At 41.6% G+C, this 23,664-nt stretch overlaps 1 protein-coding gene across 2 annotated transcripts in view; it reads left to right on the top strand.

The window, feature by feature from the left end:
- The window catches only part of LOC125467018 (POU class 2 homeobox associating-factor 2-like), a 62,251-nt gene extending 41,216 nt beyond the window's left edge, over positions 1-21,035 (top strand). For both annotated transcript variants that reach the window (XM_048562324.2, XM_048562325.2), the window contains 3 exons: positions 6,156-6,201; positions 11,043-11,350; positions 17,732-21,035. In XM_048562324.2, the coding sequence (XP_048418281.1) occupies positions 6,156-6,201; positions 11,043-11,350; positions 17,732-18,169 (792 nt within the window). In that variant the 3' untranslated portion in view covers positions 18,170-21,035. The remainder of the gene's footprint in view (positions 1-6,155; positions 6,202-11,042; positions 11,351-17,731) is intronic.
- Positions 21,036-23,664: the final 2,629 nt, after the last annotated feature.

Raw genomic sequence — 23,664 nt, 5'->3', positions numbered from 1 at the left:
TAGATACTGGATATTGAAACACTGAGATTGTAAGTTGTGTGGATCAAGTAAATGTTGATCCCTTGAAGCTGTTTGTATCAGGATAATATGACACATATATACAGATGAGAAGTTTTTATGTATCTGAACATGGCAACTGCATGGCTGTATCTCGAACACGATGGAAGGTCGGGGATGGTGATGGTGGGAGTTGGAATATCACCAGATGGTGAAATTTGAATTCAGTGAAATAACTGAGGACAACAGTTAGTCTAATGGTAATCATTGCTGAAAAAGCATATCTGGCTCACTAATGTCCCTTAGGGAAAAAAATCTTCCAGCATCTTGACTGGTTTGCATGAGATTTTCAGACGCAGAGAAATGTGGTTGACTCCTAATTGTTGGCCCAGCCAGCAAAACTCACATCTCATGACAAACAGAGAAATATACTGATGCAGTCTACACCCAGCTGAGGAATATTTTTTTCACCCAGAGGTGATGGGAGCCTGGACACCCCGTTAAGCCACCTTCTGTAAGTCATCACTACATTGGCCAAAGTAACAAGCATTTAAAAGAGAAATATCAAACACAGGCAAGCAATGGGACAGTTCCAAAGATGAACTTTCATTGACAGCTGGCAAAAGTGAGCATCAACAAAATAAAATACAGGCTGCCAGTTGGCCACAATGTCAAGCAGTTTCTGGCATGATGACCAATGTGCTTGCCTGCTTTCAACTCTCATGAACCAGGTGTCAATCAGGCTCTGTCTTACCAGAAGTGTCCACAGTAGCTGAGCCCTGTTATACACAGGAACAGCTTTGTCCTTCCCAAAAACCTTGACCTGCTCCCATTTCCCCAGTGCCTCAGCATCTATCGCATTGCCTGTTTGCCTGCTTCAATAGTGCAGAGCATAGCCCGCTAGGATGATGTGCACTATCTGAAGATTTCTACATCCCCCTGGTCCAGTTCTGGCTTGAAACCACATCATCAGCACCCCCATCATCTGCTCCAGAATGACCCTGGTCAAAGCACAAGTAGCATTGTATCTGCACTCCGCATCAGTTCGAAGGTTGTGCAATGGTGTCGGGGAGTGTTTGGGTCAGGTTTCCTTCAGCATGGAACAGACTAAAACCTGTAAAACTCTCAGAGATGGTATTTATCCCTCATTTTATTCCTTACCCCTCATTAACCAGCCCTGTAAGGTACCAGAAGCCTCAAACATAACAGGTAGCCAATAGTGCTTCAGGATGTAGGTATCATGGCAGCTGCCAGGATAGTGGGCACACACTACCAGGAAGTGGTGACAGTGATCAGAGACCACTTGGATATTAATATAATATATGCCCTCTTATGGCGCAGTAGTAGTTCCCTAACTCTGAACCGAAAGGTTTGGGTTCAAGTGCCACTAGTTCCAGAGGTGTGTAATAACATCTCTGATCAGGTTGATTAGAAAAATAGGTTAAATGAAGAAAAAAATTCCTTCCTCTTGATGAATTGTGCCACATTGTAATACTGAACTCTGTGTACCACTTATGGGCAGTTAAAAGCATGCCCCTGAGACAGCTATATTCCCGAATCCCACTGCCCACAACATGGGGAAATAAAATGCACCAGTCTGACCTTGCACAGGTACCTCCAGTTACAGAGATAGAAGGAACTGCCAATGCTGGAGAATCTGAGATAACATGGCGTGAAGCTGGATGAACAAGCAACATCAGAGGAGCAGGAAGGTTTGATATTTTGGGTCAAGACCCTTCTTCAGAATACCTCCAGTCGCTGTCCTGATGCATTTCTGGGTGCTTCACTAAGCGATCTCACACAGGTCACCCCTTGATCCCTGGAAGGAGACAGTTGCATAGAGATTCACAGTGGCTGTCTTACATAGCTACTGGGAAAGGACAGCCTCCCACTCCTGCAGCCCTCAGACCTCGCTCCAGCATAGTTCCACCACAGGGTCCCAAAACATAAGGAGCCTGCAACTGCATTTCACCTCACCCATTCCCATGAAGTGGAGTCGAGGTTAAAAAACTTGGGACCTCCTGTGAACTCCTGTGTATCCTGAGGGGCTGTGTGACTGTGATCCCTCCCTGAGCTGGCTGCTCCACATCCTCTACAGTGGCCTGCTTGCCATCAGCCCTGGTGTCCCTTTGCTGTTTTAGGAGCAGCCTCAGCGATCCACACCCAACCAGTGGCTGGGTGCTGACTTGCTGGCAATGACTTAATTTGGAAACAGAAACAGCAAAACAAAATCTTAGCTCTGAGAGCAGTCAGTGGTTCTATAGCCTGCAGGTTTGCACTGCTCATCTTCCTCCAGGCAGTGAGGTACTCTGCACCCTGATAACGAGGGTCATGTCTCCATCATTCATTCAGCTTTAGTCTCAACTTGGTGGAGCTGCTGCCGCAGCTGAATGTCCAACACATTAAAACAAAAATAGCTGCTGTACCCTAACCCTCTTCCCATCCAAGACCCACATCAATGTCAGATGGTGAAGTGGTCACCTCCACCTCCCATAGCAGCCTTTCAAGTTTCACAAGTGATGGGTCAGTTTTGACCGGCATTTGCATCTTTTTATATCATTCCTGTTAATGCCCGCATCACTGAGATACCAATGTTCAGTTTACATGAAGCAATGTCATGGAGCAAACTGCCTTTGACCAGCAACTGAAGCCAAATCACATACAATCTGTATGCATTGTAAATGACCAATGAAATGATTGTAAATTAAATACAGCTGGGGCGTGTTTCGAGGATTTTTCCCAATGATGTTCTAGGGTCCAGCAGATGTGGATCCCCCATTTTCATCCATCAAACTCACACTGACTTCACCTATCAAGGTGCTGTTGTCCCAGCCGTTTTCCAGTTGCAGTTAGCATCTGTTGAATTGTGAGGATGGTGGAGAATGCAGCTTAAGGTGGGCACAGTCAGTATGAGGTTCCGATTGGTCATCAGAACCTCCATGTCCTCTTCTACCTCAATAAGCCATTTCCACACATGTTCCCATCCCCTTCCCCACAAGCCCCACTCCATGTAGATACCCAACACATTGAACTTTATCTCATTGTCCTCCTCACCCTTGACCCCTGATTTTATACCTTAATGGTGCCTACAGTGGTTTCCAGGGTGTTCCTGTTGAGGCCACAGTAGTGGTCACTGCCAAAAACACAACCCCCACCACACACCCTACCATGCCTTGCAGTGCTGTTCTGCCCACTACTCTTAAACCATTAATTTATCCCCATCACTGTCACTCAAATCCACTCTTGACTGCCCCACTCCTTTTGTCAATGAACGCCTGATGCCTTTAAGGTGTTCTCTAGCACCATCCTCAACAGCCAATGTACAGACTCCCCAGGACTGCACCCCATAACTCAAGCCCCACATCTCTCACTGACTTCAACTAGCAGCCCCTAGACATTACTGACAAGGCACCTGGCTGGTATCTTGGAACTGTTCAGTTGATGATAAATGATTCCTCTGACTACTTGTGATGCCACTTCGGGACAGCCCATTGCCCAGTCCTTGGGCTGTAATTGGGCATATGTCCTAACTGTGCCCAGGCTGAGTGGATAACTGACCATGGCTTAGCCCTTGGACTGTGTATGGCCTATGCCTATGAGTGAGTGTACTCCAGTTAAACTGTGCCACACCTTGATTGCACCAATCTTCACCCACTTTCCAACATGACTGCCTGGTTGAATAAACGAGCAATGTGTTTGCCATGCAGGCGGTTGACACCTGCTATTAGTGTTAGGTTGATATCTTGGCACACTGTAAAACAATAAGTTCTATAGTTCCCTTGCCACCTTAAAACTTCCTGGAGAGATGGCAAACATTCCGTGCAAAATGGCTTGTCAATATGACAGTACTTATAGCATCAATACACTAACAGCAATGGCAAGGATAATGTGAGCACACAGGCAGATGCTAAATAAGCAGGCAGTGAGAAAGCGAGTAAGCAATGCATGAGATGAGTGACTGTCCCTGTGCACAAAGTTCCCTGCAGTAGCCTTTCAAAACTAGTTGCCAGTGTATCCTACTACGTAGATCTGTATTTCCTCAGTGTCCCACAAGTGGATCAGAGAGGTGTCATGAAGTGTTGGCTATTGGTAAATGCCAATGACTGTGGATAAGAGGGGTGTGCAGCTGGTGCCCTTGGATTGTACTCTTTTGAATGTGGGTACTCAGCAGGTGCCTGCTCTGAACTCCATGCTGAGAAATCTTGGCATCTCATTTGCTTGCAGCAGATAATAGGATAGGAAACTGTATATTAGTGGTTTGATATGTACAATAATCCCATGCAATAGGCAGCTCACGGCCCACCTAGAATCAAATCACCAACACCCAGGTTTTGTTAAAAGGCACAACATGTTGCTCCCAACTTCAAGATAGGTCTTGTTGGACTTCTTGAGTGGTTCTGCACATTTCCTGCCGTAGCCCACATGTTTGAGGCCCCCTCAACATTCTGCTATTGTACATTTGATACTATTTTCGTAAATTATATCAAGTCTCCCTTGGTAAATATATAGCCACATGCTCTTCTCTTGCACATAATTCTTCTGTTCTGACATATTTCTTATATTCTGATCTGGACCTCACAATATAACAAAACAACATCATCTACTTAATATTGGCAGTTCAGACACACAATGCCAGTGCAAAAAACAGAGGTCCAGGGAAACATTGCCATTCATTGTGTAGCAATATGTTACGAGTACTCCTGCTTTCTCCCACGGTTTTGTTCGAGACAGAGCTAATGCTAGGTAGCAGCTGCCTCTTTCAATGACTGGTTACAGCCAAAGATTTAATTAGTTTGATAATGGTTTATTTCTTTAAACAGATCGAAATACTAATGTTGAATAACCGGCTGCAGCTCCTAGAACTCTACCTGCCGCATCCAAATACATTAACTGCTGCAGTATGCAAATTATGCTGGTTACATATTTGCATCAAAATTATTCTGGGAGAGGGGGAGGGTTAGTATTAGTTTAGTGGGCACATCAACAGTCTGCAATGTCAACTGATACAGTAATTTATTTTTCAATTTGGGGAGAATTATGGCCATTGTCCCGAGAATCCATTTCTGGCTTTGCACTATACCTAGATTATTTTCTTGTTAACAGCAATGTGGAGATGCAATTGTTTCGTGCTTATCTCATTTTGATGTTTTTCTTTTTCGATGACTTAGGTTTTATTTTTAATGATTTCCTTGTTAGCTTTTTCACAAAGGATTTTATCTGTTAAATGCCTTTCTTGACCTGAAGGGCTGGTAAGGGATTTTTTTCAACATTTTCTGTGGGGTATTGTCAAGACTAGCATTTGCTGCCCATTCTTGTTTGCCTAAGCATCTACTTCCTTATATGAGTGGAAAGAAGTTGCAGAGAACATACCAAATTAAGCTTTTTGGCACTTTTCTCTTTTTTTGGAACAATGCCCATCCTTGACTGCACTTGGCCGTCAGATTAGGAACTTAGCAGTAGAAAAATAAAATGTTGCAGTAAATTGAGGCATTGATACTGTGCCAAGGCTATGTTCCATATTACTTTTTATAGGAACCAAAACATATAATGCCTACAGCACAGAAAGAGACCATTTGGCCCTTTGAGCCCATACCCACAGTCTGCAAGAATAATTTAGCTCGTTCCACTCTGTCACACTTCCACTGCGATTCTTTTTTCCCTTCAGGTACTTATCATAATTGCCTCCACTAACTTTTCAAGCAGTTTATTCCAGTCATTGTATAAAAACACTTTTCTTCACTTTACCTTTGTGTCTTTTTAGGTTTGCACCTTGAATCTGTCCTTTTGAATGTTAGCATTTCCATCAACTGAAAGAACATCTCTTCATCTTCTCTCTCATGAACTGTCAAGATTTTCAACAAGCTTATCAAAACTTTCTTCAACTTTCTGTTTTCTAAGCAGAACAATCCCATTTTCTCCAATCTATCCAAGTAACTGAAGTTCCTCATTCTTGGAGTTGTTCTTGTAAATCCTTTTTGCACATTCACTGAAGACTTCATATCCTTCTGAAAGTCAAAGTTGGACACAATATTCCAGCTGAAGTTTAGTTAGTATAAGTGCTCATCACCTTGCTTTTGTGTTTTATAGATTTAATGATTGAACTGAAGACACCAGTGATTGAATTTAAAAGTATCTTTTTCCCATTTTTTCCCTTGTAGACTGGAACTAACTCTTCTCAAACATCAGCTTATGTCCAGATGTCTGGTAAGTACATTTTTTTTGCCAAAGTACTTCCAAAATACCAACAACTAAACAAAGGATATTAATAAACTCATATAAATCTTACTTATCAGTTGGACTCATGGTGTGATTTATGTTAACATGTTTCTGATGAAGGGTCTAGGCCTGAAATGTCAGCTTTTGTGCTCCTAAGATGATGCTGGGCCTGCTGTGTTCATCCAGCTCCACACTTTGTTATCAGCAATTTCTCTGTTCTTTTTGGAGAAAACAATTTGTCCCTGCAGTGCATTGTTATTGTCCAGGAAATGCTTATGGAAACAGACAATTCCTACTGCTTGGCCATGGCAATGCCCTGTATCGTAGAGGCTTAGACCCCTACAAAATGGAAAATAGGCCCTTTGACTCATCAATTCTCTGCCAGTCAAAAATAACCACCTAACTATTCTAATCCTATTTTCCAGCACTTGGCCAATAGCCTTGTGTGCTTTGGCATCACAAGTGTGCATCTAAATCCTTCTTAAATGTTATGAGGGTTTCTGCCTCTACCTTCCACTTCATGTTTAATTTTGGCATTAAAATCTTACTTCTGTTCTTGCTCTCTTCATAACGGTGGCTAAATATTCACGCAATTAAATATATTAAATAGGTACTGTGAGGGAGTGTCTTGTAGTTAATAGTTCAGTATTCATTCAAACTTATTTGAATACCAACATATTTTTGATTGCTTGGTTTCACCAAATTATGATTGTGTTTAAAAGATGAAGCTTGGTGACACCTCAAAGGGGCTGTGAGGCCACAATATATTTTGGATCCAGATAATGGATAAGGATGCACACAAAATAGGACTTTTTGTGAATACGCTCAAGTGTGGAAAAGGAATAAAACCCTTACCTAGGTGTTACTGAATGCCTGTAAGAGATCGCAATTGCAAAACAGAAATCTTTCTGATGAGTACCTGTCCTCAGTTACTACTCAATCAGGTTCTAATAAAGTTTGCACCTAAGAAGAGATGAATTGTGAATGTTGGGATTATCATTACTGATATTTGAATTTTTATACAGTATTATTTTCAACTTAAGATAATAGTGCATATAATATGCTCAATTCCACTGGAGAGAGAGAGATCTATGCCTAAAATACTAAGCTATTTTAACTATGAAATAATTTTTCAGTGCATTTAATGCACATTAAAAAAGAAACACTTGACGCATTGTGCTGTAATTTCTCATTATTTGATATTAATGCAGACAAATAATTTGTGAAACAATGCTTTCTTCAGTTTAACAAAAATCCTTGTTTTTTTTAATAAGAAGGTTATCACTGATTACTAAAACAGCATTGAAATGCATCTTTAAAAAAAATTCCTCAGAGTATTGTTTGAAAAGGATCGTTTCTATATTTCTAAGAATTTCCCTAAATGTTTGATGCTGGTCAATCAATATGCCTGGGACGAAGACCTCACATTGAATTGGTGCAGATTTAAGAAGAAAACCTTCTCCATAATATGGAGATGTCGGTGTTGGACTGGGGTGGAAAAAGTCAGAAGTCACCTGACAGCAGGTTATAGTCCAAAAGGTTCATTTAAAATCACCAGCTTTCGGAGTGCTGCTCCTTTGTCACGTGACCAAGGAGCAACATTCCAAAAGCTTGTGAGTTTAAATAAAGCTGTTGGACAGTGACCTGGTGTCGTATGACTTCTGACATTTTCCATAAAAGTTAGCAGGTACTCTGAGCTGCTTCTTTTAAAAAAAAATTTAATACAAAAGAGGACAGTGTCTCTGGGGAGAAAACAATACGCAACCAATCAATTTTTTTGGATATTTTTCTCAGGAAGACAGATTAGGAACAGCATTGTTAGAGGTTTGGAATAAGAATCCTTGCACAAGCTCATATTCAGAGAATGATCTCTGCTGCAGGATGTGTTTAAGGTGTAAGAGATGTCTAGCCTGGATGCTGTAGGCAGGGAAGATAGATAACAAAACCTGGTGAACAGTAACAGCACAGAATGAGGCCATGCCAGAGACTAATTTCGTGAGGGTGCTGATGCGTTGGATTAAAATTATTACATGCTGACTCAGTCTCTGTCAGGAGTAAAATGGGTGCCAAGCAGACTAACTTGAAAATGGGTCAGATTGTATCTGATTTGCCTAGGCATTTGTTCTACTGCCTGTCTTGTGGGGTCCCTGCAACTAGGACCCTTGAATATAAACCATAAGAAATAGGAGCAGGAATCGATGTTTCAGCTGTTTGAACTGCTCCACCCATTAATAAGATTTTGGTCACACTTTTACAGCAACTGCACATTCTGGCCCAATACCCAGAGTCCTTGATTCCCTTAATGTGCAAAATTCTTTTGATTGTGGTTTTGAATATATTTAAAGACCAGTAACAGCCTCTTGGTTGGAGAATGACAAAGATTCACAGCCCTCTGAGTGAACAGCTATCATCACATCTCATATGCCATAAGGTTGTAGCGAAAATTTGTAGCTCGGGTTGTGTATACAGTTGTTTGTTAGCTCGTCGAGCCGGTTGTTCTGTGGTGTGCTGATGTTTTGTTACCTTGCTAGGCAACATCATCAATGTGGCCTCTAATCGAAGCGTTGATGTTCTGCTTCCTTCTTGATTTATATGATCCTCTGGTGTGATGTTCTTGTCGCTCCCGGTTCTGTTGTTTTAGCGGCAGTCTGTATACAGGATCTATTTCTGTGTGTTTGTTAATGAAGTCCTGTGTTGAGAACCAGGCTTCCAGAAATTGCCTTGCATGTCTGGTGTTTGCTTATCCCAGTCTGGTCACTTTGTCCCAGTCAAGCTGATGGCCCTCATTATCTGTGTGTAATGAAACAAGTGAATATTGGTCATGTCTCAAAAATATACCAGAAATGACTACCAGACTCCTAAGATCACATAAGGTCATGATTGCACATAAACGTACAGCAACACTGTGCCAAATGTTATCAAAGATTAAAGATCTCATGCCGCCAGTAAAAAAGACCAAAGTGATATATGGAATACCACGCAGTGAGTGCAGTAAACATTATATAGGACAAACAGTGAGGAATATGATGACCAGGGTGCATGAACACCATCTGGCAGTAAAAAGACATGACCAATATTCACTTGTCTCAATACACACAAACAATGAGGGCCATCATTTTGACTGAGATAAAGTGACCATACTGGCACAAGCGAGCACCAGACAGGCAAGAAATTTCTGGAAGCCTGGTTCTCAACATGGGACTCCATTAACAAACACATAGAAATAGACCCAGGAAACAGACATATTAAGGAACTGCAGATGCTGCAGAATCTGAGATAACAAGGTGTAGAGCTGGATGAACACGGCAGGCCAAGCAGCATCAGAGGAGCAGGAAAGTGATGCTTCAGGCCTAGATCCTTCTTCAGAAAGGGCTTCTTCATCCAGCTCTACACCTTATTATCCCAGTATATAGACTGCTGCTAACACATCAGAACTGGAAGCGATAAGACCATCACACCAGAGGATCATACAAATCTGGAAGGAAGCAGAACACCATGGTACTATGCTGTCAGCCTCAATCATCTACCCTGTCTAGCACTATAAACATTTGACATGTTTTGATCAGAATGTTAAGGAGCGGGCTAATATCTATTGAAAGTTGCCTTTTAAAAATGAGACCCCAGTGTAAGTGAAGACACTGGACTCATTTATTAGCTACCTCTGTAGCCATTAATTGGTCACTGGGGAATGTTTTGAAAACCAAACAAAACATATTCGTGTAGAGGCAGCATGACCTGCAGAATCCATGAGAATAGCAACCAATCCTCTCCCCTCACTTCCTATAGCCAACTCAAAGTCCCCCATTTCCTGGGATTTACCTTAGGATTTTGGCTGGTGACACAGGAGATCTGTTATTACTCTTCCCCATTACAGTGAACTGGCAGTGGTGATATGACTGATATCAGTCGTCCTACCAGTGTACTTACTTGAGACCAGTGGTGACCAATTATATTGATTTTTGGACCCACTGTTTCAGGCGCTGTTACTTGCAAAGCATCTGATGTAAGCACAGAACAATCCCACTCCCTCGTCCGTGATAATAAAATGTGAGGCTGGATGAACACAGCAGGCCAAGCAGCATCTCAGGACCACAAAAGCTGACGTTTCGGGCCTAGACCCACTCCCTCCTCCACTGACTCTCTGTAGCCAGCAACGTGCACCATCTACAAGATATACTCCAGAAATTCACCAAACATTCTGAGGCACCACCTTCCAAACCCACTGCCATTTCCATCTAGAAGCACAACAGCAAGCAGATTTATGGGAAAGATCCTCCCACAAACCACTTAGCATTCAAACTTGGAAATGTACCTCTGTTCTGTCAGTGTCACTGAGTAAAATTCTTGGAATTCTCTCCCTAACACCGTTGTGGGTCTACCTACAGTAGGTCTGTAATGGTTCAAGAAGGCAGATCACCACCACCTTCTCAAGAGCAACTTGGGGCAGACAATAAATGCTGGCTCAGCAAATGATGCCCACATCGCAAGAATAAATTTTAAAAATTACAACCAATATTTATCCCAGGGTCTTCTCACATCACATCCAGCAACAATAGTTATTTTCCGCTTTTCGTTTGACTAATGAAAGTTAACAGAAATCTTAATTTCTTAAAATGGCTACAGTCAAAGCAGAAAATGTGCTTATGAACATCGCTGGAGTGGAATGGGTGTTTTGATTCCTTTAACTAATCATTTTTGACAATGACCCCTTGAACAAGGAATGCTCTTAAACTCTCATTTTCTTATTAAGGTTTTCTGGTGATTATTAATTATAAATTTCATGGCTAAGCTGCAGTGGATAATAGCACACATCTTTTCTTTTCGAATAGGTTCCCATGTAATACCTGGTTATTATGGAGTAAGAAGGCCTTACCTATCAGATTCTGAGCTATCTCATTGTCATCCGTCTAAGCAGTACACTGCAGATGTATACTCTTCTTCTATCAGCGGGAAGTCGATTGGATGTGATCCACCGGGTGTCTCAGGGTATCAGCCCCTCTTTGACCCATACTTTACAGAAACATTTGGAGACTACCGCACACCAACATTCCCATGTGTGGCAAATTCCATTTTCACGCCACAGGGCCCCCCACCTCTCATTCCACCTTTTCCCAATGAGTCATCACATTTTTTGCTGGTATGTAATCATTTACTTTTGCCTGCTATTGTTGGTTGATATTTCCTGATTGGCAATTATGTTGAACAAAAGTGTCCGGACATGTGGTTGAACTGAATGACTTCTAGTCGGGGATTTCAGACTTGAAGCTGCCGCAACACATTGTGCATTCAAATACCTCATGGTGACTCATGGATTCTGAGGAAGGTTCACTTGACCTGAAACATTAACTCTGATTTCTCTCCACAGATGCTGCCAGATCTGCTGAGCTTTGCCAGCAATTTCTGTTTTCGTTTCTGATTTACAGCATCTGCAGTTTTGTCATATGGATTTCTGCTTCTGAAACTAGATTGGGACTTCAACTCAGTTGAAATCCACCCACTTGTACAACATCAACCTAGAGCATCATGCAAACTTTCTTGCTGAGTTTCAAAAGCTCTGCACAATAATATAGAACATCAACAATCTAGATGTGCACAGTGCCTTTAATATAATCAAACAGTGCTTCATCAGAGTGTTATAAAACAAAGTATATTGCAGGGTGACATAAGGAGATATTAACTTAGATCTTTGCATAGTCAGCCAGCTCTGGAAGCCTATACAAATGGCAGTGGGATTTGTTTCTAGAATTCCCATTCCCATTCCCATTCCCAGGTGCTGCTGATTTTCACTGGAATAGCATAAAGCTACAGGTAATGTGCCAGAACTTTGCATCCACCTCCAGGCTGGCACCCTTGCAAGGATTGGCACCATGTACACTGCTGCAATTTTCATGGAATTTGGCCAACCTGTCAAGGAGTTGTGGTTCAGGATGCCTCAGAGGAATCGTGAACCCTAGTCTGGATTCAAGACCTTTTGAAAACCTTTACCCATGCCCCTTCTCATCTTCCATTCCCCCTTTGTGCTCCTCCAAGCCCACACACCCAAAATGTAGGATGAACAGAAATGTTTAATGGCAATAAGCCTTGAAATGCTGATGTAAATCAACACCAATTCAGCTATCTGTTCTGTAAAGCCTGCTGCTTTTATAACTCTATAAAATATCAAACGTTCATAATTATAACCTGGCAACTGTGTCAGCAAAAAAAAACCCATAAAGGCCTCATTTGGAATGCTTGGTTGAGCCCCATAACTGACTAGTGGATCAATCCATCTGGGGTCTGTTTGTGCTGGCAGAAATGGTGTGTTAGATTTGATTGATAGGCATCTTATGAGGCTCTAATACGTTATTCTTTCTTTGATCTGTTTTCCCTGATGTCTGCATGTTTATTTGGGCAATGTTAAGAGGTACAAAGTGGGGCAAAGCTTCTGTAATTGAAATTATACATGCCTGGCTCTATTTGATACCTTGATAATTTTGTAAGAACAGCAATTTGGCTTCCGTGCATTTCTTTTACTGGCACTTCAAGATGCGTTGTGGTTAGTATATGGGTAATTTGTTCTGCACATAGTGTGCACTGAGTAATTAGGTATAACGAATGCAATGGGGCAATGAGAATGAAGGTGAGGGTTAAAATGCCTAACTATCTATTATATAACTTGGTCAGAGTCCCAGAGAACCAGGATAGGGCTTATAACCAGCTGGCTACATTCCGATCCTGCCTCACCTGAGTGAATTTGTGAAGTAGGGGTCAATTTAGCGGAGATGGATCTGCTGAGTTAGAAATTTTCTGATTCAAGCTGTGCTGCTAAGTGATGGGAACCTGGCCCGTGATGACTGGTAACCAAAGGCTTGGTTGAAGTGATAGGTTTTAAGGAGTGTCTCAAAGGAAGACAGTGATGCTGAGAAGTGTAGACATTTAGGGAAGATATCCCAGCTTCCAGGCCTGAACACCTGCCATGCTGGAGCAATTCAAATCAGGACAATGCAAGAAACTGAAGTGAAAGGAATGCAGTTATCTCAGAGGTTTCTTGATCTAAAAAATATTTAAGATAGATAAAGGAGCTAAAGTGAAGAAACATTGGTTCTAAATGCCTTCAGCAACTTGATAAATGTGATAATCTAAATGTGTTGTTGACCGATGATGCTATGAATAAGATACCAGCCATTATGTGTGTTATAATTAGGGCCCAATCAGTTTGTACTCTTTCTGTGGTGAATGCTTTTTTTACATGTTTCTAAGGTATATAACTCCACATAATTAACTTAAGTAACTCATACTTTTGACACTGAGCACTTAAAACCTGGGACACTGCATTAAATTGTATGAGAAGAGGAAGATGAAACAGCACACTTCCATACTGCCTGCATTGACATGAATTCATTTGGTGCAAATACCTAACTGACCTTAATTTGAATTACCACCAGAGCACTGGTATAACGTATTGTCAGCTACAGCAGGGATGGTAGTACAGGGTATCTAAAAGTAGGGGCTGGGACTCCATGTGGGATTACGAGCTGAAGGTTTGGGGTCCCAAGCTCTGGCACAAACAATGGCTGCCATGGATCTCTGACCAAACCTAAAACTACTCTGCTTGCTTGGTCCCCATACTCAACTCTCTCAGATTTCACTGAGGGATCAGGACAATCTTTAGGCTTACTGGGATCGTACTGGTGGAAGATTTGGTCAAGCACCAGGTTAGTGTAAAATACCTGAGAATGGTGGGACAGTGGAGAAAGATGGCTGGCTGATTTTCATTGCAATCAATGCTCCCCTCCCCACTGTTTGGAGAACTGGTAGGATCTCTATGTTGCTTCCAGAGGAAATATCTTGATGTAATTAAATGCCCATCAAGTACTTAACTGGCTGGTGCCAGGGCTTCCGTTGGCTGACTGCCCAAGTGATTAAACATCTAGATAATGGATATCCTCCCCCATCACCTCCAAAATTTGATAGTCAATCAAAACCTTGCAACTTTCTATTGCAGTCCCTGTCGCTGGGAATGATGGTTATTATAGGTAACACAGTGAGCTCCAGCTCCGCGATGTGTGCAGGATCTCAGGACACAGGAGATCAAAGAAGGAATGGGATTCCCAGACAGCGATTCTCCTGCAAGAAGACGAGGGTGGGATTAGAGGAAACAATGGGTCTACCACCATGTGCAATGGATCCCACCTCTACTTATGCTGGACCTCTTGACTGGACCAATTGTGTCTGTGCCCCACCCTGTTTCCCACCCCCAGTAGATCTCAGGAGGCTGCAGAAAAATCTGACAGAGTTTACTGGGTGACCTTCAGGAAGCAGGAGAAAGACAAGTGCGTTCAGTCGAACACCTAATGTCACTACATTTGGACAGGCTCAGGGGTGATTGGATTTAGGTGACTCAGTAATGAGCCTAATTGGGCCACTCTGGCAGTGTGTGTGATTCTTTCGTCAGCCCCTTCTTGCTCCCCATTTTAATCAGGTACAAGTTTCCCTACAAACAAAAATCTGAAAGAACTGCGGATACCGTAAATCAGAGAAAAAAGTAGAAATTGCTGGAAAGGCTCAGCAGGTCTGGCAGCATCTATACAGTTAACGTTTCAGGTCAAGCGTCCCCTCCTCTGAACTCTGATTCTCTCCACAGATGCAGCATCTGTGGAGAGAATCAGAGTTATGAGAAAGGGTCACTTGACCCAAAACGTTAACTGTACAGATGCTGCCAGACCTGCTGAGCTTTTCCAGCAAACACTGTCTTCTCTACACTGGGAATCTGATGCAGTTACTCCAACCCAATTTTACTGAGAACTCCCCTCCCTCACACATCACACCTGCACATAATTCACACTCCCGGGTCTCCACTAAACCCAGCTTGCGGTTTCTTATTTTTATTTGTAGCAGAAAACAAGAATAGTTTGTTGTAACAGTTTTCTAAATGTGACGATGGAGCTAAATAAAGACCCGTTAGCAGCCCAGGCCAAATCACTCACTAGATATACAGATCCCTTTTCAATGCAATCTACAAAGCTCCAAGCTTTAACATGTTTGGCAAGCATGGATCAGCTCTGAGCGTATTTGTATATACAGCGCAATATGTCGGTCATTCTGCAGCTCAGTGTCCACAGCACTTGCGGAGAACCACACACCTGTTCCTGTTGCAACAGCAGCAGCAGCTGAGCTATTCAAATCCTTACCTGAAAAACATTATTTGCTGCCAAGATAATCTTACTGATCTAGCCATGAGTCATCTGGTAAATAGCCATTGGTGCGCAGTCACTAGTGCAGCGACATCAAAGGCAGAATTGAGCCTGTATCATTGTCACTTGGAAAAACTTAAACAACTAGATTTACATAGAATTTAGAAGCAAGAAAGAGGTCATTTGGCTCAACTTATTTTGCTGTTTGTGCTTCACATGTTCCATCAGCTACAACACTTATCTATGATCTCTGCAGTATTTAGATATCTACAACTAAACACTATGTATAACTTACATCCATGTCTCTATAATCTACACAGTGTTTATATGCCTATAATCAACCTACACCCAGTGTTTATACATCTATGTGTATCTTTAAGCTCCCCCCAACAAACACACACACACACACACACACACACACACACACACACACACACACACACACACACACACACACACACACACACGATGAGCTACTTAGTATTCACATATCTATAATCAATATTGTGTACCTGTAACCTGTGCCCATGTGTCTGTATTTTATATAGTTTTATAATCAACACCATAAATCTTTAATGCTGGGTGCAACACAATGTAAATAACTCCACATTCAATGGGCCACGCGGCCTTTCAGTGACTTCTCACAACTGGTGACTGTTGTATTTTGGCTTATAAGTTAGGTCCCCAGTCATCTCTTGTATGAATGATTGTTCCTTTTGTAGCTGTGGGTGAGAGTGGTATAAGGTCAGTAAAGGTAGGTGGACACATTACTGAGGCCTGCTGACATTTCCCTTTTGCATAACCCTACCTTCTTTGATGCTTTTTCTCCCTCTCATTTCTTCCTGTAAAAGACATATCCAGTATTTGTTTCAGGTTAGTCCATGTGATAGTAAATTCCACACTCTCATCACTCCTTGGCTCAGGATGTCTCCTCAACTCTTTATTGGATTTTCTGACCCCTAATTTTAATGCGCACGATAGCACCAAAAAAAATTAATTACTTACTCCTTCCTCATCTCTATGCTATTTTTTATTCCCTATACCGCATTTCTTGCAGGAGAGCATTCAAAAGAACTCTCATTCCAGGAGCTATCTCAGTAATCATTTTTCACATGTGAGCTCTAAGAATAAACATCACTCAGCTACAGAGATAACCATAGACAAGTCTAGATCCTGTCCTGAGATGGTGTTCACACACAGACACATAACTTCCTCCAGTACTAGTTGGGAAGGTTTTTATTAATAGTCCATAGGGTATGAGCATCACTGTTGAGCAACATCTATTGCCCACTGGGGCAGTTCGGAGCCAAATATATTGATGTAGGTCTGGAGTCACACGTAAGCCAGACCAGGTAAAGATGGCTGATTGCCTTCCTCAAATAACAGTAGTGAACCAGATGGACTTTTACACAAGTGGTAGTGAGTACATGGTTGCTATTAGATGACTTCATCTCTTTTAAACTCCACAATATTTATTCATTTCATATTTCATCATCTGCCATGGTGGGGTTCAAACATGTCCCCAGAATGTTAGCCTGAGTTCCTAGATCACAAGATCAATAATATTACAGTTATGACACTGCCTCCCCACAGATTCAGGAGCAAAAGCCCTGAACAACTTTTCCTCTCCCTAGCATTGTCCCTCTGCTCAGCTGGACCTCTATATATCCGATGTTAGGACGAATGAAATTGCGTGAACTCTTGACTGACAAAAAGATGAACCTTTAGGACTTTGGAGCTCTCTTGGTTCTGTTCAGCTATTGTATTTAACAACTCAGTTTCTGGGGGAAAGTCAATCAAAATCTTTGCTACTGAATATTGATGAATTCCTTTATTGAGATAATAACTGGCAGATCATTAAGATAAAGTGAAAAAGTAAGAGGTTTCTTTAAAGGCTTTCATTCATTCCTCAGGCTAAATACATCCAAATGCTCAATACAGTTTTACATGGTTATTTCACAATTTAATCTTATTTAAGTCTTATTTAATGGCACTCTAATAGTTCCATATTTCATTGACAAAACATAATGCTTTCAACTGATTCTCATCATGCATGCCAGGCAATATTTGCTCCTGAACTAAACAGTTAATGCGTCGACATGCTGTCATGTCATTAACTTGTGATGGCCTAAAATTAGCATTGTTGCCCACTTATATATCCCATCCAATTTTTGAAGATGAATTATTTACCCCTTAACAGCATCATCAGTAAAGGGCTTATATGTATGATATTTCACCATGAGTCTTAACATTTGAAGATGGGTCTCATGGCTTTTATGAAGTTATCTGTGGCTCATTGCAGTGTAAGAAGTGTGTATTAAAATGTACCTTTCTTTCAAACATAGAGAGATTCATGGGAAAGTGTTCCAGACAGTGTCATCCAGGGCGAAGGGCTTTGTGACACCCTCCAGCAAATGCAGGCGACCGCGAGTAATTGCCAGTCTTCACAAGATAGTGGCCAAGCTCTGCCTGGTCCTGACTCCAGCTCTCCATCTCAGTACAGGAGTACCAACAGGAGCAACAGCATGTCAAGCCAGGGATCCCAGCCATATCCACTTCACCCACTAGAGGAGATGCATTTTGCCTCAAGTTACCAAGCCGCCTCAACGTATGGATGTGCCCCTTTTATGACTGTACCATCGGAACTGGCTGCCAAGGTGGTCCATCTCTCACCTGAAGAATCTTCTGACATAACAACTACTTCAATGCACGATGTCTCTTCTTGGGGAAAGGAAGATGCCAGCAGCACCTGGCCTTTGTATGATGTCAGACGGACCTATTAAGATGTCTCATTTGGCAATTAATTTGTATATTTAGTTGGAGGAAGGGCCATGGTTGTGTTTTTCTCACGCTGTTGTGTGCTTATCATAGGACAAAACAATCAAAAATAATCCACTTTTAATTTTACAATGGCAAAGGAGTGTCAGACAAATTCTACCTATTTCACTTAGTTGTAGAGTACACAATAAGTTTTTAATTGGAAATGAGGATATGTAACGCAAGCATTCATTTCAACCTTGGTCACTGCCAAAATACAAGTAAGTGAGCTGTGCTTTGTGATGGTTAGCCAACTCATTAACATCTGGGCAAATGCGCTTGGTAAATGAGAACAAAAGATCTTTAGAAATAAGAACATGAGTGGATCATAAACCCCATGAATCTGCTCCACCATTCAAAATGGCTAATCTTCCTCCTCAACTCCTCTTTCTCCATTTATTCGTTTGGTTCCTTGAGACATCAAACAGCTGTCCATCTCAGTCTTGGATAAGAGCAATTACAACCCATTGGGTAGAAAATGCCAATGATTTGCAACTCTCTGAGTAGAGACCTTTCTCTTCAGCTCAGATGCCTTATCCTAAACCTTTGCTTCCATGTTGTAGATTCACAGCCATGGGAAAGAGCCTGTCTGTCTGCACTATCAAACCTTTCAGAATCTTAAACGCTTCAATGAGATCACTTCATTTACTTGGCTTCACGTCATAGGGTTAATTTAGAGGGAGTGTCCAGGGGATTTGTCTTCTGTTTCTGTCGAACACACCAACGGGCTAAAATGGGGTGACAGTTCCTAAGCCACTACTTCTCACTTTTTCTTACAAAAGACTCAGCCAGAAACTGATAATATGGTCCCCATAGAAACCATGGAAAACTCATCTGAGTGAGTTGCAGTCAATTTCAAAATTTAAACTTAACAATCATAATGGTGTCAAAAGTCTAACCTCTTTGGTAGCACTGAAGAGACATATTTCTATGGGTATACACATTGAAAATCCTACAATAAAGTTGGAAAGCTTTTATAACTTCAGGTCTCTTTAACACTATTGACCTTTGTAAGGCTGATACAGAATGTAAAGTTTGAGGGAGGTACAGCTCAATCAATCTGATATTTCATTGTGTCCCATGGTTCATTACACAACTGAAAATACCGTGACCATGCATATTGCACATAGAGAGTTCTCAGTGCTTAGTGAAGTATCTTTGTGAACGCAAAGCACGCACATGGCTGTAATCAGATACCATGATAGACTCTGAGCATGACACCCAAGTGACTTACAACCATTTCCAGACCCATAATGAGGCTACAGTCTTGCAATTTGTCAATATATTGCTGTATATTTTTGTACACGTACTGCAAGGAATCTGGTTTAATTGTGCGCTTTATTTTGATTTTGGAGTGTAGGAAGGTAGAATGGCAGTTGCATGGACTCTCTAAGATGTTGATGTTTACACTGAAGAGCTATTGATATTGACATGGCCACTACAAGCATCCATAGTAGTTGATACCAGTGAATAACATATTAGTAGTTTAGATATTGTGGGTAGATGAATAAATGGAGTGTATATCCAATAACACATTATTTTCCTGTTTTTAAGTAAAAGTCTTAACTGTATGGTTTATATCCAATTATTATTGATAAAACAAATTTTGACACTGAGTCTGTAATGTATGGGGCCATGGATATAGGAAATGGAAAATGTTTCACTATGGAATAGTTGGTGACCTTCTGTGGTTATGACAAAGAGAATGGAACTTGAGCTGACACATAACCATGTTATAGCTGATTTGAGAGTGCTTGTAGCTGACATTGGTTGTAAATATAGGAATACAGGAACAGGAGTGGCCCACTTAGGACCTTGAGCCTACTGTATTGTTCCAGATCATACTGATTGTCCATCGAAGGTGAACCATCACAGAATCCCGACAATGTGGAAACAGGCCCTTTGGCCCAACAAGTCTACACACTGACCCTCACAGCGTCCCACCCAGACCCATCCCCCTATAACCCCCTAATATACACATTCTTGAACACTATGGGCAATTTAGCATGGCCAATCCAGCTAGCCTGCACATCTTTGGACTGTGGGAGAAAGCAGGAGTAACTGGAGGAAACCCACGTCGACACAGGGAGAATGTGCAAACTCCACACAGACAGTCACCCAAGGGTGGGATCAAACCTGGGTTCTTGGCACTGTGAGGCAACAGTGCTAACCACTGAACCACCGTGCTGGCCCATGGTGTAAGGGTATGAAAATTATTATGTGGAATTGCATTGTAAACATAATATTTTGTGTGAATTCACGTGTAACTGTCAGGAATGATCATTTTTTACAATCAAAAAAAGATTGGGATGAGAGCAAATCATGAGCTAGTTGCAAATTTCAACCAATTTTAGGCATCATTTTGCTATAAAATAGGTGCCAGTTTTCTATTTTCCATTTTATTTCAGATTTCCAACATCTGCAGTATTTTGCTGTTCGGCCAAGCTCTCTATCACCCGTTTTACCAGCGGCGGCTGTTAATTTGATCCATTAGCCGTGACCAGAGTCATTGTCAATCCAAATACCCAAAATGTCACCAGTTGAGCACAAGATTTCACTCACATGCCAAAGAACTAAAGCCATGTCCTTGGTAATATTAAGCTCTAAATTGAGGGTATGACCAATGCATTAGATGAATTAAATCTCTCTTGTCCTTTTGGAATATGAATAGTTGCTTTCAGATGTTCCCTGCCTAATGTCCATCTGAATTACTTTGAAGGCCTCACCACTAATTTTGATTCCTCACTTCTGTTTGTTTACTGCAGCTATGAATTAAAATGTGCTGTGGATTTAGCTCTTGTGTAATACGATTGAAATAAATTTGTGGTTTAATGACGGAGAATAAATATGATTCCCAAAAGAAATGCTGAACCGACTAACATGAGAGATATTTTCATTAATAAAGTAATAGGCTCTATTGGAATTGCAAGTGTGACTTTTAGTCAGAGATGTCACTCCTGCCTGGTAACTTCTTGTGTCACCAGTTTTGTGTCACCAGTCGTGTTCAGTTAGCTCAGCTAGCTGGATGGCTGGCTTGTTATGCAGAGTGATGGGTGCAACTCTGAAAAGTTCTCAACCTCTCCCCTCAGATTAATCTCACCACCTACTGTCTCTCTCTCCACACAGCAGTTCTAATAGTCTATGCTAACTATTAGATCTGATCTTTTAGATTTGTGCGTGAGCAGAACATGAATCTACCCTTGTATATAAACACAAAAATGTGCAAAGTTACTTTGTTTGTACTCAAATGCAATGCGAATGTTGCAGTTTGCAGTCAAACATCAGAACTTCTTTGTGTTCTGGTAATCAAACTTATAGGGCGAAGCCCCATTGAAACTACATGATATTAACTCTAGCCGAAGTAACAACCTGTCACTGTAACTGAGGTTTCTCACATATTACTTCATTTGATATCACATTTACCCCAAGTGTCAGCAGTTATCAGCGTTTATCTTTCCACCCATTTTTGGATCCATTCAGAGTCAGAACTAATTCTGAATTCAAGGTACTGATTTTACTAAACTGCAGATAGTCCAGTCCAAATATAGAGTTGAGATTAGACACAACTTGACCTGCAGCAAATTTCCCTGGACCTTAAACCTCCCGCGTTCATCATTCCCTGACCATTGAAAATGTCAGGGTCATTAAGCTGAAAAGTTAATTCCAGCTGAGAATTTGTCGGGTCTTGACACAACAAGTCAACTTTGATGCATGCAGAACTTCAAAATTGGCAGAACCCAGAGAAATTGTGCTGCAAGATTAGCTGAAGTTTTGGTGTAATTGGTAACAAAGTATACACAGGATAAAGAGAAAGGACTTGTTTGATGGCTCTATACCTACAAGTGCAATCTGTGCAGTGAACCAGTTCAACATCTATTAGATATCCATGTGTCTGTCACGAGGATACCTGCAGTGAGATATAAACGTGGCAAATATTGACACTAACAACTGAGAGACCATCACTGATGACTGTAACCTCGTGGTAGGTTATAAGAAGGGGCAGCTAAAAATGGAAAGCTGATAAGTGATCTAGCTTTTAGAGTATGGGGATAATTTCCAAATTTGTGGTTGATATAAAACTTGGATGTTTTGTAAGCTGTGATTGAACAGTGTAGAACTTCAAAATGAATTGGACATGGAGAGACAGTTTAAAATATAAAGTATTATTCTAAAGGGAGTAGGAGCAGAGAGACCGGGGTGCACAAGAGCATAAATCAACAAAGGAAAGAGTAGTAAATAAACCATTCAGCATCCTAGACAAGGGCAAAAACAAAGTTGCTGGAAAGGCTCAGCAAGCCTGGTAGCACCTGTGAAGGGAAAAAACAGAGTTAACATTTCAGGTCCAGTGACCCTTCCTCAGAACTGATGGTGGTTGGGAAAATGTCAGTTTATATGCAGAAATAAAGGGAGGGGTGTGGGCTAGGGAGTAAACAATAGGATAGAGCCTAAAGAGAGAGAAGAGCAGTTGGACAGACAGAGGAGTTACTAACGATCAGGCTGGGAGGGTGAATAGTTGTTAATGGGGACTGTTAGTGACCAACAACAGGGGGTGTGTAATGGCAGGCTACGTGGTAACAAGGCCTGGTGTGTGGAGTAGGGGAATGGGACATGGGAGAGTTTGGGCCCTAAAAAGAGACCCTGCAGCCCCATGGACTCGAAATCGAGTTCACTAGTTTTAGCGCTTAAACTCTCCCAGTCTCCTACCTGACACACCAGATCTTGTTACCACATAGCCTGCCATTATATACCCCGTGTTGTTAGTCACTGATAGTCCCCATTAACAACCATTCACCCTCCCAACCTGATCGTTAGCGACTCTTTGTCATTCCAACTGCTCTTCTCTCTCTTTAGGCTCTATCCTAACGTTTACTCCCTACCCCATCCCCCGTCTTTCTTTCTGCATATAAACTGGCATTTTCCCAGCCACCATCAGTTCTGAGGAAGGGCTGCTGGACCGGAAACGCTAACTCTGTTTTTCCCTTCACAGAAGCTGCCAGGCCTGCTGGGCTTTTCCAGCAACTTTGTTTTTGTTCTTGATTTACAGCATCCACAGTTCTCTCAGTTTTTATTATCCTCGACAAGGGTCTCTTGTGGTAGAGTGTTTGTGTCTGTACCCCTGGGTTCAAATCCCATTTGCCCCAGGCAGGTGTCATAGCATGCCTGTGCAGTTTGATTAAAAATGTCCATACTATCTGAGGCTATATTAATAGGGGTATCGAGTACAAGAACAGGGAAGTTATGGTGAACTTATACATAACACTAGTTCAACCTCAGCTGTGGCATTGTGTACAGTTGTGGGTGCCAGATTTTAGGGAGGATGTGATCACGTTAGAGACAGTGCAAAAGAGATTTAGAAAGTGGTTGTAATCATGAGAAGCTTCAGTTATGAAGATAGATTAGAGAAGTCTGCATGGATTTCCATAAAGAAGAGAGGCTAAGAGAAGGTTTGACTGATGTTTTC

Source organism: Stegostoma tigrinum, chromosome 32 (genome assembly GCF_030684315.1).
Source record: "Stegostoma tigrinum isolate sSteTig4 chromosome 32, sSteTig4.hap1, whole genome shotgun sequence".
Lineage (NCBI taxonomy): Eukaryota > Metazoa > Chordata > Chondrichthyes > Orectolobiformes > Stegostomatidae > Stegostoma > Stegostoma tigrinum.
Note: the sequence above shows the minus strand (reverse complement) of the source record. Positions and strands in the feature narration are given on the sequence as shown.